The sequence below is a fragment of the Orycteropus afer genome, unplaced genomic scaffold, assembly GCF_000298275.1.
Source record: "Orycteropus afer afer isolate SDZICR_OR568_19922 unplaced genomic scaffold, OryAfe1.0 scaffold00333, whole genome shotgun sequence".
NCBI classification, from domain to species: Eukaryota; Metazoa; Chordata; class Mammalia; order Tubulidentata; family Orycteropodidae; genus Orycteropus; species Orycteropus afer.
In genome coordinates, this window is record NW_006921920.1 from 1,946,091 (window position 1) to 1,966,685 (window position 20,595).

At 36.4% G+C, this 20,595-nt stretch overlaps 1 protein-coding gene across 1 annotated transcript in view; it reads left to right on the forward strand.

Annotated features, from left to right (window-relative positions):
• SNTG1 (syntrophin gamma 1) overlaps window positions 1–20,595 on the forward strand; it is a 747,297-nt gene that overhangs the window by 11,457 nt on the left and 715,245 nt on the right. Inside the window, exon 2 of the mRNA XM_042782475.1 lies at window positions 7,605–7,739. Within this exon, the coding sequence (XP_042638409.1) occupies window positions 7,605–7,739 (135 nt within the window). The remainder of the gene's footprint in view (window positions 1–7,604; window positions 7,740–20,595) is intronic.

Below are 20,595 nucleotides of genomic sequence, written 5' to 3' on the forward strand. Positions count from 1 at the left end.
ACCAATGGAATAGAATTGAGAACCCAGAAATAGATCCATCGACCTATGGTCAGCTGATCCTTGACAAAGGGCCAGAATCCATTCAATTTGGGAAAAGAATGTTTGTTTAATAAATGGTGCTTGCAAAACTGGAGATCCATTTGCAGAAAAATGAAACAAGATTTTTACCTCACACCATACACAAAAATGAACTCCAGATGGGTCAAATACTTAAATGTGAAACCCAAAACTATAGAATTCTTCAAGGAAAAACTAGGGACAAATTTAGGGGCCCTAATATATGGCATAAACAGACTATCAAGCATAACTCGAAATGCAGAAACAGCAGAAGAGAAACCAGATGATTGGGACCTTCTAAAAATTAAATTTTTGTGTGCTTCCAAAGACTTCTCCAAAAGAGTCAAACGAGAACCTACAGATTGGGAAAAAAAATATTTAGTAATGACATATCTGACAAGGGACTTATCTCTAGAGTTTATAGAAAACTCCAACACTTCAATAACAAAAAGTCCAACAATCCAATTAAAAAATGGGCAGAAGACATGAATAGACACTTCACGAAGAACGATATCCAAGTGTCCAACAAACATATGAAGAAATTCTCAAGGTCACTAGCTGTTAGAGAGATGCAAATCAAAACAACAATGAGATACCATCTTGCACTAGCACTAGTAGCAAAGTTCAAGAGACAGAAAATAACAAATGCTGGTGAGGATGTGGAGTTATTGGGACTCTCAGACACTGCTGGTGGGACTGTAAAATATTACAACCATTGTGGAAAGCAGTATGGTAATTCCTTCAAAAGTTAGAACTAGTATCATTTGACCCAGCTGTTCCATTACTAGGTATATACCCTAAATAAGTGAAAGTCATGACAAGAACAGACATATGCACACCCATGTTTATTGCAGCACTACTTACAATAGCCAAAAGATGGAAGCAACCTAGGTGTCCATAAACTGAGGAATGAATATCCAAAGTATGGTACATACACACAATGGAATACTATGCAATGCTAAAGAATAATGTAGAATGTGCAAAACACCACATAACATGGATGTACTTGAAGGACATTATGCTGAGTGAAATAAGTCAATCACAAAAGGACAAATATTGTATCAGTCCGTTATTGTAATAGTCAAGGAAACGTTTATCTATGGAAGGCCATTTTTTTTTGTTGTTGTTGTTGGTTACCAGGGGTGGGAGGGGAGGGGAGGGCATACTGTTAGATAGATAGAAATAAGCTTTAATTTTGGTGAATAAAAGGACAATGTACCAAATGTGAGTGATCAATATAGTGGCATTGAGGAAGAGAAAGACATAGAGAGGTACGTTGGAAGTACAGACAACAAAGATTAACCATTTGCGCATATATTATGGCATGGTCAGTGAAGGCGAACATGGGTATATGGGTGGATAGATGGGTGGACAGGCTGAAATATTAGGTATGAAGTGGACAGTGCACCCAAGAACATATATAGGGTTGGCAGACAGTGGTCCAATAACTTTATGTATATGATCTGAATTCCCAAGTGTATAATGGAGCTGACAAAGGGCAAGGTTGTAGTCACTGCTTAGTCACAGCCAGCTACCCAGAGGGACTGAGTAGTTGAACCTGTGGGCTCAGGACCATAGTCCCAGAGGACATCAAGCTCAATTGGCATAACATACTACACAAAACATTGTTCCACCTCCTACCGTGGCAAGTAGTGACTGAGATATTAAAAGCTATCAAGCTGCCATCTAGATGCAACGATGAGTTTCTCCTCGTCCAGAACCAAGAAGAATGAACAAAACCAAAATTTCATGGAAACAATTAGTCTTAGCAACTGGTACACCATCCGATCTGCAGCCTATATAACTATAAGACCAGAAGAAATAGATGGTGCTTGGCTACTACTCTCAACCAGTTGGAAGAGGATCTTTGTATGAGATCCTGGATAGACAGGGAGTACAATGTGGAACAAAACTCAAAATCAATTGGAAAAAAAAAGTGGGGAACAGGTTTGCTGGCCCAAGGGAGCCTGGTGGAACCACTGAGACTATGACACCTTTCTGCCTTCAGGTCTGGAATTGAAAGCACATCTGTGGCTTCCAGCCAAACAGTAGACAGGCATATCAGTTGAGCATTTACCTGAGGTAGATTCACTCCTGGCAGAGAACAAGCATGAGAGAAAAAAGGGCTCCTCAGGCACAGGGAGACAGCTCAGGGACAGGAGTGCATGGAGGGATGGACACAGGGTAGAGATAACTACCGGGAGGAAGTGGGAGGAGAGATGTTGCATTGTGCTAAATTGTGGTCAGTGCCATGAGACAAAGTGTATGTGAACTTCTGTACGGAAAATGTATTTGCTCTGTAAATTTTCAGCCAAATAATAATAATAAAAAAGCACAAATGAAGGTAGATATTTTCAATATATGTAAATGGAATAAATAAAAAATACATAATTTAGGTAGAAAAGATATAGCCAGATATAGTTACTGATTATTTCTGCCATTACAAAGTGTTATCCAAATTAAACCATGTGTTCCAATAAAAAAAGCTAGTAGGCTTTCTTTAGTCTTTTTCCTTTTCTTCACATACTCATTCCTTAATACACGATTCGTGTTTGGTATTACTACAAAAGAATTCTCTATAATATGTAATTGATGATTTATCAATTCATATAAATATATACAGTAATTTAGTCCTTCATAGAGTAAAATATATTCTGTGACTACAACTTAACAAATTCTGAAAGAACTCCTGCTACAGAAAAAACACTGCATCAGACCAACAAAAACATAATCTTTAATAATAGAATAATAATCTATTGTATACATCTTGAGATAATAATATGCAAGATGAACTTAATGGAGTGTGTAGAATTAAATATTGTTGAAGTCACAGTTTGTGATGTTTATTCAACAAATTGTTAAGTGAATGTTTATTCAGTGAAAGCTCTGAGTTCAGAGAAGTGGGGACTCATTTTTTTTAATAGAAAGTCTCAATGGATTCAAGGAGAAAGGAGTCTTGTGCTAGGAATTGGAAATTGGTTAGAATTTAACTGAGAATAAGGAATTGACTAGAAGTTATCCAAGAAGAAAAAGGTTAAAAACAATGAAATGTAGTTTGCAACATCTTACATGGAATAATATTTGGAGTACTGCTTCTCCAATATGGTTGTTGTTGTTGTTGTTGTGTGCCATTGAGTCAGCCCCGACTCATAGCGACCCCTCCTTGGGTTGCAGAGGCAGTATCACTATGAAGTAGATTGCCCAATGTTTCTTCCGAAGAGTGGCTGGTGCGTATGAACCGCTAGCCTTCTGGTTAGCAGTCAAGTGCCTTAGGCACTATGCTACCAGAGCTCCAATATGGTAGGACGTACGAAATTGCACATTTACTTAAAACTGTAGTTTACAAAACAAATTAAACTGTACTTGTCAACAAAAACAAAGAAATACTGTGAATGCTGGCAAGAGTGAATGCACTTCATAATATAGTTTTTTCCTACTTTCTTGTAGTTTGTAGTTTAATCTGAAAAGAACCATAGTGTCATGAAAATGCATTTTGTGCTCTTTAAAATACCAGACTATAAAAAGATCTTAACTTTTAAACAGAAGAAAGATGATAGTCTACTCTTTAAAATTCCAAATTAGGTGCTACATTTATGCTAACTGTAAATTCTAAAGATGTTTACATTTGAGATTTTTTTATATATCAAAATGTAAAGAAAATGCATTTCATTGTTATACAGAAAATATGGCAAATGTCTAGATTTTAAATATTGACTTTTAATAATGCTTTTAGGAAAATAATTTCCAAAGTAATTTTTACAAACTGCAGGCACATCTATTAGGGAATGTTAAACATGTTTGAACTTATATAATTTTATACAAAACATTACTTTAATATATTTTATTTATTTATATTGCAAAATTCATGTAATTATATGTATATAATTTGTACAAAGTTTACATTGCATATAAAGCACATATATGTGCATTACACATAAGCAGTCTTGACATTTCTCACTAGTGTAGTCCATGCACAGTCAATGACATTTGGACAGAACTATTGATGATTTTTGGTTATTGGTCTATTGAAGATTATTAGCTTCCTAAAGAAAATGAAGCTGTTCATATATCTAAACTTCACACTAAAGTATGAAGCCCATGATCCTTTAAGTATTTTCCTGGTAAACAATTTATGTCCACTGATGTTTATAGACTTTTCAAAGGGGGGTATTAATTAATTATTGTCTATAACTGTTGTAATCTCAGTACCAAAAAGTGAGCTCAACATCTTTAATGTTTTCCAGAAGACTATTTAATAAAAATGTGAACTTTACTTATTATCTGAGTGGTTATTACCGTGGCCACATCAGAAGGGTCTTAGGAGAATTTTCATAGCTGTGATTTAGCTCTGCAGAATTTCCCTAGACCATTTCCCACATCCTTTGATGTCTAAAATTCATGAACTCTTGGATTCTCAGGGTAAAAGCTCTCTCTCATCCTCAACAAACAGAGCATTATTTGTGATTGCCAGCTGTTCCATTACACTTCTAGGGGAAAAAAAAAAAAAGGTCCAGAAGATACTATACATGGAAAAAGTGATAAATAATGTTCAATTATTTTAATTTTACTCTTGGCTATTGTATTATTTTGTATTCTCCTCTCCTCCCTATCTTACCCAAGACTGCCTTTACTTTGGCCTTCAGCCAAAATGCATTAGAAATTTTTTTTAAGTAAAAAAAAAAAAAAGTAGAAAATGTATGTCCTACCTTAAAGAAATATGATAGGTTTCTGTGAGAATATTTCTTTCAAGTTATTACCTGGGGTTGGTCAATCAGCACATATTTAGTGAGCTCTTGCTGAGTACCACTCTATGGAGGAGGAAGAATACTGCTTTTACTTCTGACAGAGCATTTGATCTTAAAAGACAGTATTGCCTATGGACAATGTTGTTATGTGCTGTCGAGTCAGCCCTGCTCATAGCTACCCCTCCTTGGCTTTCCCAGATAGTATCACTACGAAAGTAGATTGCGTAAACTTCCTTCCGAGGAGTGACTGGCTGGTGGGTTTGAACTGGTTAGCAGTCAAGGGCCTTAGGTACTATGCTACTGGAGCTCGTGTCTATGCACAATATTGTTGTTGTTGTTGTTGTTATTTGCCATCAGTCAGATCCGACTCATAGCAACCCCTTCTTGGGTTTCTGAGGTGGTATCACTATAGAAGTAGATTGCTCAACTTTCCTTCTGAGGAATGGCTGGTGGGTTTGAACCACCAGTCTTCTGGTTAGCAGTCAAGTGCTTTAGGCACTACGCTGCCAAGTCTCCTTCCATGCACAATAGACACTGATTAATATGAGACAGCATATGATAGAGTGTTGAATGATATACATCATATATGGTATAAAGCAGTACAGGGAAAGAGAGCTCTGGAAGTGGTAGTATGTAGGTATAGTCTAAGTAATATCATAGAGCAACCTTTTAAAGAAACAAGCTCCTGGCCGTCACCGTGGACATTTATATGTAAAAGAAAACTTGCTATCACTTACCTGGGATAATGTGATCCTTAAATGCTAAGGATAACATACATTCCTAAGTATTATTCTGCTAAGACTGTCTCAATAAATATTATTTATTTTATTTATTAGTTGTTTTAGAAAATAAAACTTAATTCTCTACCTATCTAACAGTGTTCCCTCCCCTCCCCTTCCACCCCTAGCGAACAACAAAGAAAATTTCTTCCATATATAAACCTTTCCTTGACTTTTTACAATAACATATTAATACAATATTTGACCTTCTGTGGTTGACTTACTTCACTCAGCATAATGTCCTCCAAGTTCATCCATGTTATGTGGTATTTTGCAGATCCTATGTTATTCTTTTGGGTTGTATAGTATTCCGTTATGTGTATGTTTGGTTATCCATTCTGTTGATGGGCACCTAGTTTGTCTCTATCTTTTGGCTCTTGTAAGTAGTGCTATGTTGAATATGGTTGTGCATGTATCTGCTCTTGTTCTGGCTCTCACTTCTTTAGGATATTTACTTAGTAATAGAATGGCTGGGTCAAATGGTATTTCTAATTCCAACTTTTTAAGGAATCACCATACTGCTTTCCACAGTGCTTGTATCATTTGACAGTCCCACCATCAGTGTATGAGAGTCCCAATATCTCTGTATCCTTGTCAGCATTTGTTATTTTCTATCTTTTTGAAATTTGTACTAGTGCTGGGGCAAGATGGTATCTCATTGTTGTTTAGATTTGCATCCATCTAATGACTAATGGAGGAGCTCTGGTAGCGTAGTGCCTAGGGCACTTGACTGCTAACCAGAAGGCTGGTGGTTCAAATCCACCAGCCACTCCTCAGAAGGAAGGTTGGGCAATCTACTTCCATAGTGATACTGCCTCAGAAACTCAAGGAGTGATCGCTATGAATCAGGTCCAACTTGATGGCCACTAACAACAATAATTCATCTAGTTTATCTTCTACTTTTTGTACATTTTGGTTTACATTTAATAATTATTAAATGAAAATGACATTTCCAAAATATATGCTGTTCCTGTTAAAGTTTTGGATCAGATTAAGAGCTAGCTATTATATTTTATCTAAAATAATTTTCCTCTATATCTTTGAAAAATTATAACATTGCTTGCATTTGCTAGAAAGAATATTTATCCTTATCTGAGTGATTTCTTTAATACCAACATGCTTTAAGAGTGACAAGATTATTTAGTGATTAAATAGTTACATGGCAAATTAAAGCTGTGGATTATATGGTCCAAAATTTTCTTAGTCATTTTTGCAATTCCCAAAAACGTGTGAGGCCAAAACATTGCATTGGGAGTCAAATAGTTTCAGTCTTTACCAAGGCCCTATTTATAACTCATTTTCTAATTTAGGTAGTTCATTTCACTTCCTTAAACTCTTCCCACATCTGCACTCAGTATATGTGTTTGCATGCATGTACATGTGCATGTGTGTGTGTGTGTGTATGTGTGTGAGAAAGTGTCTATATGTATTGGTGACTAGAAGTGGTGAAATAGAAGATGTTATAGTAGCTGTTAGGTAGATGTATTTTCAATTATTGAAAACAGTATGTTATAGAAAGAAATTGGATTAGTGGTTACCTAGGGCTGAGGGATACAATTTCTTTTGGGGCTAATAAGTGTTATAACAATGGTTATGATCATGGTTGTTCAACTCTGAAATATATTAAAATTATTGAATTGTACACTTTAAATGTGTGAGTTGTACAGTATGTAAAATATATCTGAGTAAATAAAGCTGTTATGATAATAGTGTTATAAATATTAAACAAAGCTGTCATTATGCTTTAAAGTAGAACACAAAATATAAATAATCCTTACTCACCAAATGTTTGTGAACTTTATCAGAGAGGTCTACTTTACTTGACATGGGTATCTGTTTTCCCTGCTTCTATATTAATTTTCAGATTAATCAGGGTGTTTTTCCTCAATTCTCAAATGATATTGGTAATGTTTTGCTGTAAATAGTTTCCAAAGTTACAACAAACTATAAGTTAAGTATAATTTTCTTCTCTATTTTACTTTTCCCTTTTTCTTTGATTTTTTTTTTTTTTTTTAATCCAAAGACAAAGACGGGGATCTGTTTGCTGCAGGATGGTAATCAAGAACCTTTCAAAGTACGCCTGCACCTAGCCAAGGACATTCTGATGATCCAGGAGCAGGATGTGATTTGTGTGTCTGGTGAGCCTTTCTATTCCGGTGTAAGTATATTTTTTCCTTCTGTTGAGTGTTGTGTATTTTGTTTTTTATATAAATGTCTCTTCACAAAAATTCAATATGTTTTTATATTCGGAGGCTAGGTAATAATGCTGCATATAATGTTTGTTTACATTATGTGATCTCAAGGAAAAATTGTACAAGGCACCAAAGAGTATGATTCCTAAATTCAGCAGACATGTGTCACTATTTGGCATAAAGATTTAATTGGTATCTTATCAACAGACTTACCTTGGAGTATTTTGTTAGTGGTAAACAATGCTGAAATTACAGTTTCATAGCACTTCTTACTCACATCCATGGAAGGCACCAGGAAAAATTAAAAGAAAAAAAGAACTCATTGCCATTGAGTCTATTTAGACTCATAGCAAACTTACTGGTTTTTCAAGGCTATAAATTGTTCAGTAAGCAGTGTCCATTTATAAATATGCATGCCTGAGTCCACATCAAATATTTAGGACCTATCCTGAGCAAGACACCTTATGGGCTCCTAGTTGTCACTCTATGACACATATATTCTGATAATGAGAGCCTATCACATTGAGTGTGCTCCTTCCTCTCACAAAGAGCATGAAAAGAGGTCTATGCAAGTAGTTTCTCTGCTTTGGCCTTATGTTTTATAATATTGGAGCCAATTCCTAGTTGTAATCCATCTTTCAGCATCATTGAAGCAGGAAAATTTTGGTGAAGGTCAATAAACTTGATGTTAATATTTTCTCCAGGGGACTGTGTCTGAATATTTCTGTGGATGGGCTTGATAGAGTTATGTCTATGTGTTTCAGCAAGTTCTTTTAGTCAGTGCTCTAAAAGTTGACATATTACGTTGCTTCTAATCCAGTCTCTAAAAGAACCATAAGTTATAACTCAAACTGATTGATCAGTTTACTAGTACCAAAGCACAGCTATGGGAAACATGATAGATGTGGTTCGCTTTCATAGAATAAAAATATTCTCACATAAAACAAGACAATTTATAGAGTTTATAGTTCACCCTGAAATGACAATAGAGACATCATCCTAGTAGTATGGGTGCTCTGGTAGTGTAGTGCCTAAGGCACTTGACTGCTAACCAGAAGACTGGCAGTTCAAACCCACCAGCCACTCCTCAGAAGGAAGATGGGGCAATCTACTTCTGTAGTGATACTGCCTCAGAAACCCAAAGAGGGGTCGCTTTGAGTTGGGTCCAACTCAACAGCATATAACAACAATAACCTAGCAGTATTGACATATGTGATCTCAGGGGAAAATTATAAAAGGCATTAAACAGTATGATTCCTAAATTCTGCAGACATGTATCACCATTTGGCATAAAGATTTAATTGGTAGCTTATCAACAGACTTACCTTGGAGTATTTTGTTAGTGGTGAACAATGCTGAAATTACAGTTTCATATCACTTCTTACTCACATCCATGGGAAACACCAGGAAAAAAAAAAAAGAAAAAAAAGAACCCTATGGATTTCCAAGGCTGTAAATCTTTATGGAAGCAGATTGCCTAATCATTCTTCCACAAAGCAACTGGTAGGTTTGAACCACTCACTTCTTAGTTAACAGCCAAATGCCTTAATGAATACACCATCAGTCTCTTTATGGGAAGCACACAAAGACCTAAATCAATAGGCCTTTGCTAACTAAAGATGTTGCTATTGTTTGGTACTGTCATGTTGGTTCTAACTCATAGAAATCTGATGAACAACAGAGCAAACACTGCCTGATCTTGCACCATCCACACCGTCATTGCTGTGTTGGAGCTCATTGTTGCAGCCACTGTATCAATTCATCTCATTGGGTATCTTCCTCTTTTTCATTAACTGTATACTTTAGCAAGCATGATGTCCTTCTCTAGGGACTGGTCCCTTCTGGTAACATGTCCAAAGTATGTGAGATGAAATTCCACCATAATTCTTTTTAAGGAACATTCTATCTCTACTTCTTTCAAGACAAATTTGTTCATTCTTCTGGAATCTATGGTATATTGAATATCCTCACCACTACCATAATTCAAATCCATCAGTTCTTCAGTCTTCCTAATCCATTGTCCAGATTTTGCATTTTTAATGATTAAAAATGGGATAGCTTGTCTCAAGCACACTTTAATCCTCAAAATGATGTATTTGCTTTTTAATGCTTTATAGAGGTTTTTGACAACAGATTTGCTCAATGCAATACATTGTTGATATTTCTTGACGTTTCTTGGCTGCAGCTTCTTTGGGTATTAATTGTTTACCCAAGTAAAGTGAAATCATTGACAACTTCAATATTTTGTCATTCATCATGATTGGTCCAGTTGTGAAGATTTTAGTTTTCTTAACATTAAGGTAGAATCCACATTGAAAGGTGTAATGTTTGATCTTCATTCATTCTTCAAATGTTTCAAGTCCTCTTCACTTTCAGTAGGTTTGTATCATCTGCAAGTTGAAGATTGTTAATGAGTCTTCTTCCAGTCTTGATGCTGGGTTTCTTCTTCATATAGTCTAGCTACTTGGATTATTTGTTCAGCATACAGATTGAATAAATTGATGGAAGGATATAACCTGATGCACATCTTTCTTGTTTTCAAACCATGCAGTATTCCCTTGTTCTGTTTGAACAACTTCCTTTTTGTCTATCTACAGGTATTGTATAAGCACAAGTAAATGTTCTGGAATTCCTCTTCTTCTCAATGTTCCCATAATTTTTGTGATCCACATAGTCAAAAGCAAGGGAAATAGAAGCCAGGGAGATTACACAGAAGAGCAGCAGCCAGGCATCCAAGTAAAGGGAAAGACCCAGGCTCTACCCCCACCAGCCAGGAAAACAGGGGAAATAGAAGCCAGGGGGGATGACAAAGCAGAGCAGCAGCCAGGGATCCAGGTAAGGGGAGGGCAGAGAGGTTTTGAACAGCTAAGTGAAAAAAACTTGTGTGTCAGCTTGTCATACTATTGTGGCTTGTGTGTTGCTGTAAGGCTTGAGACTTGAGGCTGTGCCACTGGTTTTTCAAGTGCAGCTTATGGACTGAGACAGACTAGGAAGAAGGAAGAGGCCATCCACTACTCAAAAAACTGACGAGGGAAAACCTTATGAATAGCAGAGAAACACTGTCTGATACATTACTGTGCAACTTTATGAATAGCCCAGAAACAGTATCTGATACAGTGCAGGAGAACAAACCCCTTAGGTCAGAAGACTTTCAAACACGACTAGGGAAGAGCTGTATCATCAAAGTAGAACAAATCTTTCTGGGGTGGATAAAATAAAGCTTTGGAGACCTCCATTTGCTGATATGGCATGACTCAAATTGAGAAGAAACAGCTGCAAACATACACTAATAATAGGAACATGGAATGTAGGAAGTATGAATCTAGGAAAACAGGAAGTTGTCATAAATGAAATGGAATGCATACAGATTGATATCCTAGGCATTAGTGAGATGAAATGGACTGGTTTTGGCCATTTGGAACAGATAACCATATAATCTAATATGCCGGGAATGACAATTTGAAGAGGAATGGTGTGGCATTCATCATCACAAAGGATTTTTCAAGATCTGTCCTGACGTACAATACTGTTAGTAATAGGATAATATCCATACGCCTACAAGGAAGACCAATTAATACAACTATTATTCAAATTTGTGCACCACTCACCAAAGCCAAAGATGAGGGAATTAAAGATTTCTATCAACTTCTGCAGTCTGAAATTGACTGAATATGCAATCAAGTTGTGTTAATTATCACTGATGACTGGAATGCAAAAGTTGGAAACAAAGAATAATCACCGGTAGTTGAAAAGGTTGAACTTAGTGATATAAATAATGGTGCAGATCACATGATAGAATATTGCAAGACCAACATATTATTCATTGAAAATACCTTTTTTCAACAAAATGATTGATGGCTATACACATGGACTTCACCAGCTGGAGTACACAGGAGTCAGATTGACTACATCTGTGGCAAGAGGCAATGGAGAAGCTCAATATCTTCAGCCAAAATAAGCCCAGGTCCTGATTGCTCATATGCAAGTTAAATTTGAAGTTGAAGACAATTAAAATAAGTCCACAAGAGACAAAATATGACCTGTAATATATCCCTCCTGAATTTAGAGACCATCTAAAGAATAAATTTGATGAATTGAACACCAATGGCCAAAAACTAGAAGAATTGTGGGATGACATCAAGAACAACATCCATGAAGAAAGAAAGGGGTCATTAAAAAGAAAGAAGAAAAGACAAAATTGGATGTCAGAAGAGACTTTGAAACTTGCCGTTGAATGTTGTTGTTGCTATATGCCATCGAGTTGGACCCGACTCATAGTGACCCCTCCTTAGGTTTCTGAGGCAGTATCACTACGGAAGTAGATTGCCCCATCTTCCTTCCAAGGAGTGGCTGGTGGGTTTGAACCACCAGCCTTCTGGTTAGCAGCCAAGTGCCTTAGCCACTATCCTACCAGAGCTCCCTGCCCTTGATTAGAGAGTAGCTAAAGCAAATGGAAGAAATGACAAGATAAAAGAGCTGAAGAGAAGATTTCAAAGAGCAGCTCTAGCAAAGCCAATTACTATAATGAAATGTGAGAAGACCTGGAGTTAGAAAACCAAAAGGAAAGAACACACTTGGTATCACTCAAGATGAAAGAACTAAGGAAAAATTTAAGCCACAAGTTGCAATATTGTAAGATTCTATGGGCAAGATATTGAATGATGCAGGAAACATCAAAAGAAAATGGAAGGAATACACAGAATCACTGTACCAAAAAGAACTGGTATATCTTCATCCTTGTCAAGAGGTGGCATATGATCAAGAACCAATGGTACTGAAGGAAGAAGTTGAAGCTTCACTGAAGGAATTAGCAAAAAACAAGGCTCTAGGAATTGATGGAATACCCATTGAGATGTTTCAGCAAATGGATGTCCCATTGGAGGCACTAAGTCAGTTATGCCAAGAGATTTGGAAGATGGCTACCTGGCCAATTGACTGAAAGAGATTCATATACGTGCCCATTCCAAAGAGAGGTGATCCTACAGAATGTGGAAATTATAGAACAATATCATTAATATTGCATGCAAGTAAAATCATATTGAAGATAATTTAAAAATGATTGCAGCAGTATATGGACAGAGAAGTTCTACAGGTGCAGAGTGTAGAACAATATCATTAATATTGCATGCAAGTAAAATCATATTGAAGATAATTTAAAAATGGTTGAAGCAGTATATGGACAGAGAACTTCTAGAGGTGCAGAATGTATTTAGAAGAGGACATGGAACAAGTGATATCATTACTGATGTCAGATGGATCTTGCTTCAAAGCAAGGAATACCAGAAAGATGTTTACTTGTGTTTTATTGACTATGCAAAAACATTTGATTGTGTGGATCATAACAAATTGTGGATAACATTGAGAAGACTAGGAATCCCATAACACTTTACTGTACTCGTGAGGAACCTGTACATAGACCAGAAGGCTGTCATTAGAACAGAACAGGGGGACACTGCATAGTTTCAAATCAAGAAGGGAGTACATCAAGGTTGTATCGTTTCACCATAATTATTCAATCTATATACTGAGCAAATTTTCTGAGAAGCTTGACTATATGAAGATGAACATGGCATCAGGATTGGGTGAAGGCTCATTAACAACCTGCAATACATTGACAACACAACTTGGCTTGCTGGATGTGAGGATGACATGAAATACTTACTGATGAAGATTGAAGACTATAGTCTGCAGTATGGATTACATCCCAATATAAAGAAAACAAAATGTCTCATGACTGGACCTGTAAGCAGCATCATGATGAATGGAGAGAAGTTGGAAGTTGTCAAAGACTTCACATTGCTTGGTTCTATTATGAAAGTTAATGGAAGCAGCAGTCAGGACATTAGAAGACATATTGCTGTTGTTGTTGTTATGTGCCATCGAGTCATATAGCACTGGGCAAATCGGCTGCAAAGAACCTCTTTCAAGTGCTGAGTAGCAAAGATGTCTCTTTGAGGACTAAGGTGTACCTGACACATGCCATGGTATTTTCAATCACCTAATATGCATGTGAAAGCTGGACAATGAATAAAGAAGAATTGATGTTTTTGGGATGTGATGCTGGAGAAGAATGCTGAAAGTGCTGTGGACTACTAAAGGAACTAACAAATCTTTCCTGGAGGAAGTGCAGCCAGAATGCTCCTTGGAGGCAAGAATGGCCAGACTTTGTCTCACCTACTTTGGTCGCATTGTCAGAAAGGACCATTCCTTGGAGAAGGATGTCATGCTTGGTAAGGTAGAGGGTTGAAGAAGGGAAGGCCCTGAAAGAGATGGATTGATGCAGTGGCTGCTGCAATGGGCTCAAGTATAGCAGGGATCATGGACCTGGAGCAGGACTGAACAGTGTTTCATTGTGCTGTGCATAAGGTCGCTATGAATCAGAGACGACATAATGGCACCTAACATCAACAACATAGTCTAACGTCTTTGCATAGTCAAAAAAACACAAGTAAACATATTTCCGGTATTCTCTTCTCACAGTCAAAATTCAGTTTAAACCAGCAATGATATCCCTCATTTCATGTCCTCTTCTGAATCTAACTTGAATGTCTGACAGTTTTCTGTTGAGGTTCTTCTTGAACTGTTTTTGAGTTATCTTGAGAAAAACTTTACTTGTGTGTGATACTAATGATATGGTTTGATAATTTCCACATTCTGTTGTATTACATTTCTTTGGAATGGGCACAAATGAAGATCTCTTCCAGTATATTGACCTGGTAGCTGTATTCAATTCTTTTTTTTGCATAAACACGTGAATACTTGTAGCATCGTGTCATCCATTTGTTGAACCACCTCAATTGGTTTTCTGTTAATTCCTGGAGTCTTATTTTTCACCAGTGCCTTCAGTGTAGGGTTAGACTTCTTTCAAAACCATCATTTTTTTTTTCTTTTTTAATATAGATTACCTACTAAAATTATTGAAAGTCTACCAATTCTTTTAGGTACAATGATTCATTTTATTCCTTTTGTCATCTTTTAATGGTTCTGTGTCTTTCAATATCTGGTTCACACAATTCTTCAGTATTGCAACTCAATGCTAGAATTTTTTCTTCAGTTCTTTCAGCTTGAGAATTGCCAAGGATGTTCTTCACTATTGGTGTTCTAACTCCAAGTCTTTATACATTCCATTATAATATTTTACTTTGTCTTCTTGAGCTGCCATTGAAATCTTCTGTTTAACTCTTACTTCATCATTTCTTCCCATTGCTCTAGCTACTTTACATTCAAACATAAGTTTCAGAATATATTCTGACATCCATTTTGGTCTTTTCTTTCATCCTTGTCTTTTTAATGACTTTTTACTTTCTTTATTTATGACATCCTTGTTGTCATCTTACAATTCATCTGATCTTTGGTCATTAGTGCAATGCTTCAAATTATTTTTGATATTATTTCTAAATCCAGATGGGGTATACTAAAGATCAAACTTTGGCTCTTCTGACCTTGTTTTAATTTTCTTAGATTGAACTTGAATTTGTGCGTGAAAAATTGATGGTCTGTTCTGCAGTTGGTCTCTGGCCTTGTTTCAACTGATGATATATATATATTAACCTTCTACATCTCTTTTCACAGATATAGTTGATTTGATTCCTGTGTATTACATTTGATGAGGTTTACATGCATAGTCATTATTTATGTCATTGAAAATAGGTATTTCCAATGAATAAGTTGTTGCTCTTGCAAAATTCCATCATGCAATCTCTAGCATCATTTATATCTTCATGTCTATATAATCCAACTACTAATTCCTCTTCTTTGCTTCCAGTGTTTGTGTTCCAATCGTAATTAATTCTTGAATGTCTCATCAACTGAAGATTCATAAATTTGGTAAAATATTTAATTTCTTCACCTCTCTCATTAGTTTTTGATGCATACATTTGAGTAGCAGTCACATTAACTGATCTTCCTTGTAAGCATATAGATATCTTGTCACTGACAGCACTGTACTTCAAGAAAGATCTTGAAATGTTCTTTTTGATAAAGAATATAGTGATGTTCCTCTTCAATTTGTCATTCCCAGCATACAAGACCATATGACGGTAGGATTCAAAATGACCAATACCACTCTATTTTAGCTCAACAATTATGAGGATATTGATATTCAATTCTTCATTTTATTTTTTACAACTTTCAATTTTTCTTGATTAATATATTGTATGTGCCACATTCCAATTATTAATTAATATTTATAGGTGTTTCTTATCTTTTCAGTAGTGCCACATCAGTAAATGGAATTTTTTAAAGTTTTACTCTATCCATTTCATTGAGGTCAACTCTACTTGGAGGAGGTTATTTTTCTCCTGTTGTATTTTGAATGCCTTCCAGCCTGAAGACTTATATTCTAGCACTATAATAAACAATGTTCTGGTGTTATCTATAAGGTTTTCACTGATATATATATATATATATATTTTTCCCCCCCAGAAGTATATTTGTATGTCCTTCTAGAAGCTCCACTAAAACTTGTTTATTGTGGGTGACCCTGCTGTTATTTGAACTACTTGTAGGATAACTTGCAGCATCACAGCAATATGAAAGCCACCACACTGTGAGAAATTATCACACTGGTTGTAAAAAACTGATCAGAAAAAGTTAACAGTTGAATGCCTACAGTATGGTTGGGGAAAGCTAATGTAGCCAACATGAAGTAGTCAAAACCTTGACATTAAGGAATGGGGATCCTCACAAATTGGCTTAAAGTTCTTCTAAGTCCTAAACATAGGGAAAGACTAAAGACAGAACTTGAGGTTTGGCTTGAAAATATTTTAGAGAATGGTGTCTCCTTCCTTAAGCCATTGCTCGTCTTTCCAGTAAATGAACACAGCATTTACTTGGAGAGGGGGAACCGGTGGCTCTGCAAACCTGGGCTAAGTGAGGATACAGTGAGGTTCTGCACTGAAAATGAAGGGATTAAGCATATTGATATGAATGATTACATACTTCCTCACTCTCCCTCACATATTGCTATTCTCCCAGAAGACTGGCAGCTAGGATGATAAACCTCTGTCAAGTAAAGGGAAGATTATTTCAGATAACAGAGAATCTCAAGAGGAAATTTCTACATATACTGACATGTGGAAGTCCATTGGTTAGTAGATGCTCAATCAGCACTTAACAGCACATTGATTAAAAATCTGGCCATGTACTCAGAGCTTCCCCTATTATTTCCATGCAACTTGTGAATGAACAGTGAAAGATCACTAGTAAGTAAAATAATGGAGTCAATCAAGAAAAAGGCAGACATAAGATCCAGGAATAAATTTTACACAGAGGACATGTGCCACAAATTCCCACAGAAGGGATGAATACAAGTCTTATGATGACAGCTGTTTAGTGTACCTTGAACTCAATTATCTCATATTAGAACAGAAAAGGATGCATGAGTCCAGGAGAGAAGTATTATGATCAAAAAAAAAAAATATATATATATATAGTTATATGACTGTAAACATAGTTTTAATTTGGGAAGAAATTTTCAATATTGTCAATTTTGAGAACTGATTTATTGATAGGCACTTAAAAAAGTAAGAAAATAAAAATGGCATATATGAGTTTCAGAAAACCCTAAGAATTTTATAAGATTCATTGAAATGTTATTATAATGTACTCATTAGCTCAATTTTGAGAATATTTCAAAGTAGTAATTTTGTAAATATCAATACAGATCAAAATATTTTAATTATCTCAACAGGTGGGGTTGGGGTAGAAAAAGTGCATGCATATAGTGTCATTTAAGAGAAATCAATCTCCTTTTCCAAAGCAGAGATAACATCTTAAAATAAAATTAAGAAATCACAATATAAGCATATTTTTTGGAAATATGAAATTTATCATATGAAGAAAGTATAAAAGAATTGCTTCTGGACAGTGGGTATCTAGGTGGGGTAAACAATTTGGTTCTTGTTATTATATGACTATAGTGTTATTAGATTTTTAAAACTATGTGTATATATTACTTAAATAAAAACAAAAATTAAATCCTAATGAAAAGACCAATTAAATAAAGCAAACATCATTCTCACATCATTGATAAAGAGTAACAGGAGGGTGACATTTGAGCCAGGACAACTATTTAGGAGATTACTACAGCTATAATAAACTAAAAGCAATGAAGAAATCAGGATAAACCCTTGAATTCCAGTTTTCATTTTTTGTTCTGTTGTAGAGGAAGTGGATTTACAACCAGCTGCTTTCTGACAATTAATAAGTCTTCTTAAATTTAATTCCATCAATTTTCAAAACTAAACTTTATTATTAGAATAGTTTTTTTTTCAACATAATGGCGAGAGTGCACAGAATTCCCATATACCACATATTCAGTTTCCCCTATTATTAACATATTGCATTGGTATTGTACCACCACTCATCTGTCAGTGAGTCATACTGTGCTATCATACTGTGTGTTGCCATGAGGCTGGAGTTATGCACACTGGTATTTCAAATAACAAGAGAGTCACCCATGGTGGACAAGTTTCAGCAGAACTTCCAGACTAAGGCAGACTGTTATTGTTGTTATGTGCCATGGAGTCAGACCCGACTCATAGTGACTCCTCCTTGGGTTCTGAGGTGGTATCAGTACAGACGTAGGTGGCCCAACCTTCCTTCCAAGGACTGAGTGTCTGGTGGATTTGAACCACCAGCCTTCTGGTTAGCAGTCAAGTGCCTTAGTCACTAAACTATCAGAGCTCCTAAGACAGACTAGGAAGAAGAAAGAGGCCATCCATTTTTCAAAAAATTGTCTAGTGAAAAGCTTATGAACAGTAGTGAAACACTGTCTGATATATTTCTGGAAAATTTTATGAACAGTCCTGAAACATTGTCTGATGTGGTACCAAAAGATGAGACCCTCAAGTCGGAAAACACTCAAAATATAACTGGGAAAGAGCTTGCCTCCTCAAAATAGAGCCAACCTTAATGGCATAGATGTAGTAAAGTATTCAAGACATTGAGTTCCTGATGGGGCAAGACTGAAAATGGAAAGAAACAGCTTCAAACATCCATTAATATTTGGAATGTGGAATGTACAAAGTATGAATCTAGGAAAATTAGAAGTTATCAAAAAATGATATGGAAGGCATAAAGATTGCTATCCTAGGCATTAGTGAGCTGAAATGGACTAGTTTTGACCATTTTGAATCAGACAATAATATGATCTACTCTCTGGTAGCATAGTGGCTAAGACACTTACCTGCTAACCAGACGGCTGGTGGTTCAAACCCACCAGCCACTCCTCGGAAGGAAGGTTGGGCAATCCTACTTCCATAGTGATACTGCCTTGGAAACCCAAGGAGGGGTCGCTATGAGTCGGGGCTGACTCAACGGCACATAACAACAACAACAACAACTCTGCCAGGAATGACAAATTTAAGAGGAATGGTGTCACATTCATCGTTACAAAGAATGTTTCAAGATCTATCCTGCAGTACAGTGCTGTAACTGATATGATATGCATACACCTACAAGAAGACAACTGAATATTACTATTGTTTTTTCAAATTTTTTTTTTCAAATTTACTAAACCACTAAATTATAACCACTAAAACCAAGGATAAATAAATTGAAGATTTCTACCAACTCCTGCAGTCTGAAATTGACCAAACATTCAATCAAGATGTATTGATGACTATTCGTGATTGGGTTGCAAAATTTGGAAATGAAGAACATGTGGTAGTTGGAAAATATGGCTTTGGTTATAGAAATGACAATGGAGATCACATGATAGAGTTTTGCTAAACTACTTAATCATCTACTTTTTCTCAATAACATAAATGGCAGCTATACACGTGGACATCACCAGACAGAATACTCAGAAATCAGATAGCATACAACTGTGGAAGTGAGCTCTGGTGGTGTAATGCCTAGGCATTTGACTGCTTACCAGAAGGCTGGAAGTTCAAACCCACCAGCCACTCTCAAGAAGGAAGGTTGAGCAATCTACGTCTGTAGTGATATCACCTCAGAAACCCAAGGAGGAGTTTCTATAAATTGGGTCCTACTTGACAACATATAACAACAACAACAACAACAAGAGCCAAAATATGAACTTGACTATATCCCACCTGAATTTAGAGACTATGTGAAGAATAGATTTGACACACTGAGCACACAACCAAAAACCAAACGAGATTCAGTATGACATCGAGAACATCATACCTTAAGAAAGCAAAAGGTCATTTAAGAATTCTGGTAAGATGGTGGACTAGGGAGAAAGACTGCACAGACCCTCTTCAACAAAGAAAAGGGAAACCAATTAAGACAGACACAGAAGATAATCTTGGGCCCCTGAGCCTTGAAGGGAAGGATATAGAAGTGGACTAAACCCCAACTAGCAGAGGAATTTGTATGAAAATACTAAGAAAGGAGACATACAGAACTGCGGTCTGGCAGCTATTCTGAGTGATCCTGATGGCACAGATAGCTTGGAGATTCCCGAGTGCTGGTAGAACGTAATAATCAACCTAAAATCATCTCTGCTAGCCAGGGACTGAATGGAGGACTGCTCTGGTGGCTGGGGAATAAATGGACAAGGTGAAGAGAAAGGTGGGCTGAGCTGTGGACTTTTGCTGGTTGGGAGGGTGCCGACATTTTGGAGGTCTAAAAGCAGCTTGACTTTTTTGGATATTTAAAGAGACAGCACTTTCACAGATTCCTGGGTCTTAAGAACATGTTCTACTTTCCAGCAACTCCAAGGACCCTCTGGACCTGCAAGATTGAAAAGGTACAACATTTCTCTTGTTACTTTTATACCTCACACCCACTTGGTGAATGCAGATGCAGCCATCCCCCACACCCACTTACCTTCTGGGTCAACAGGAACTCCAT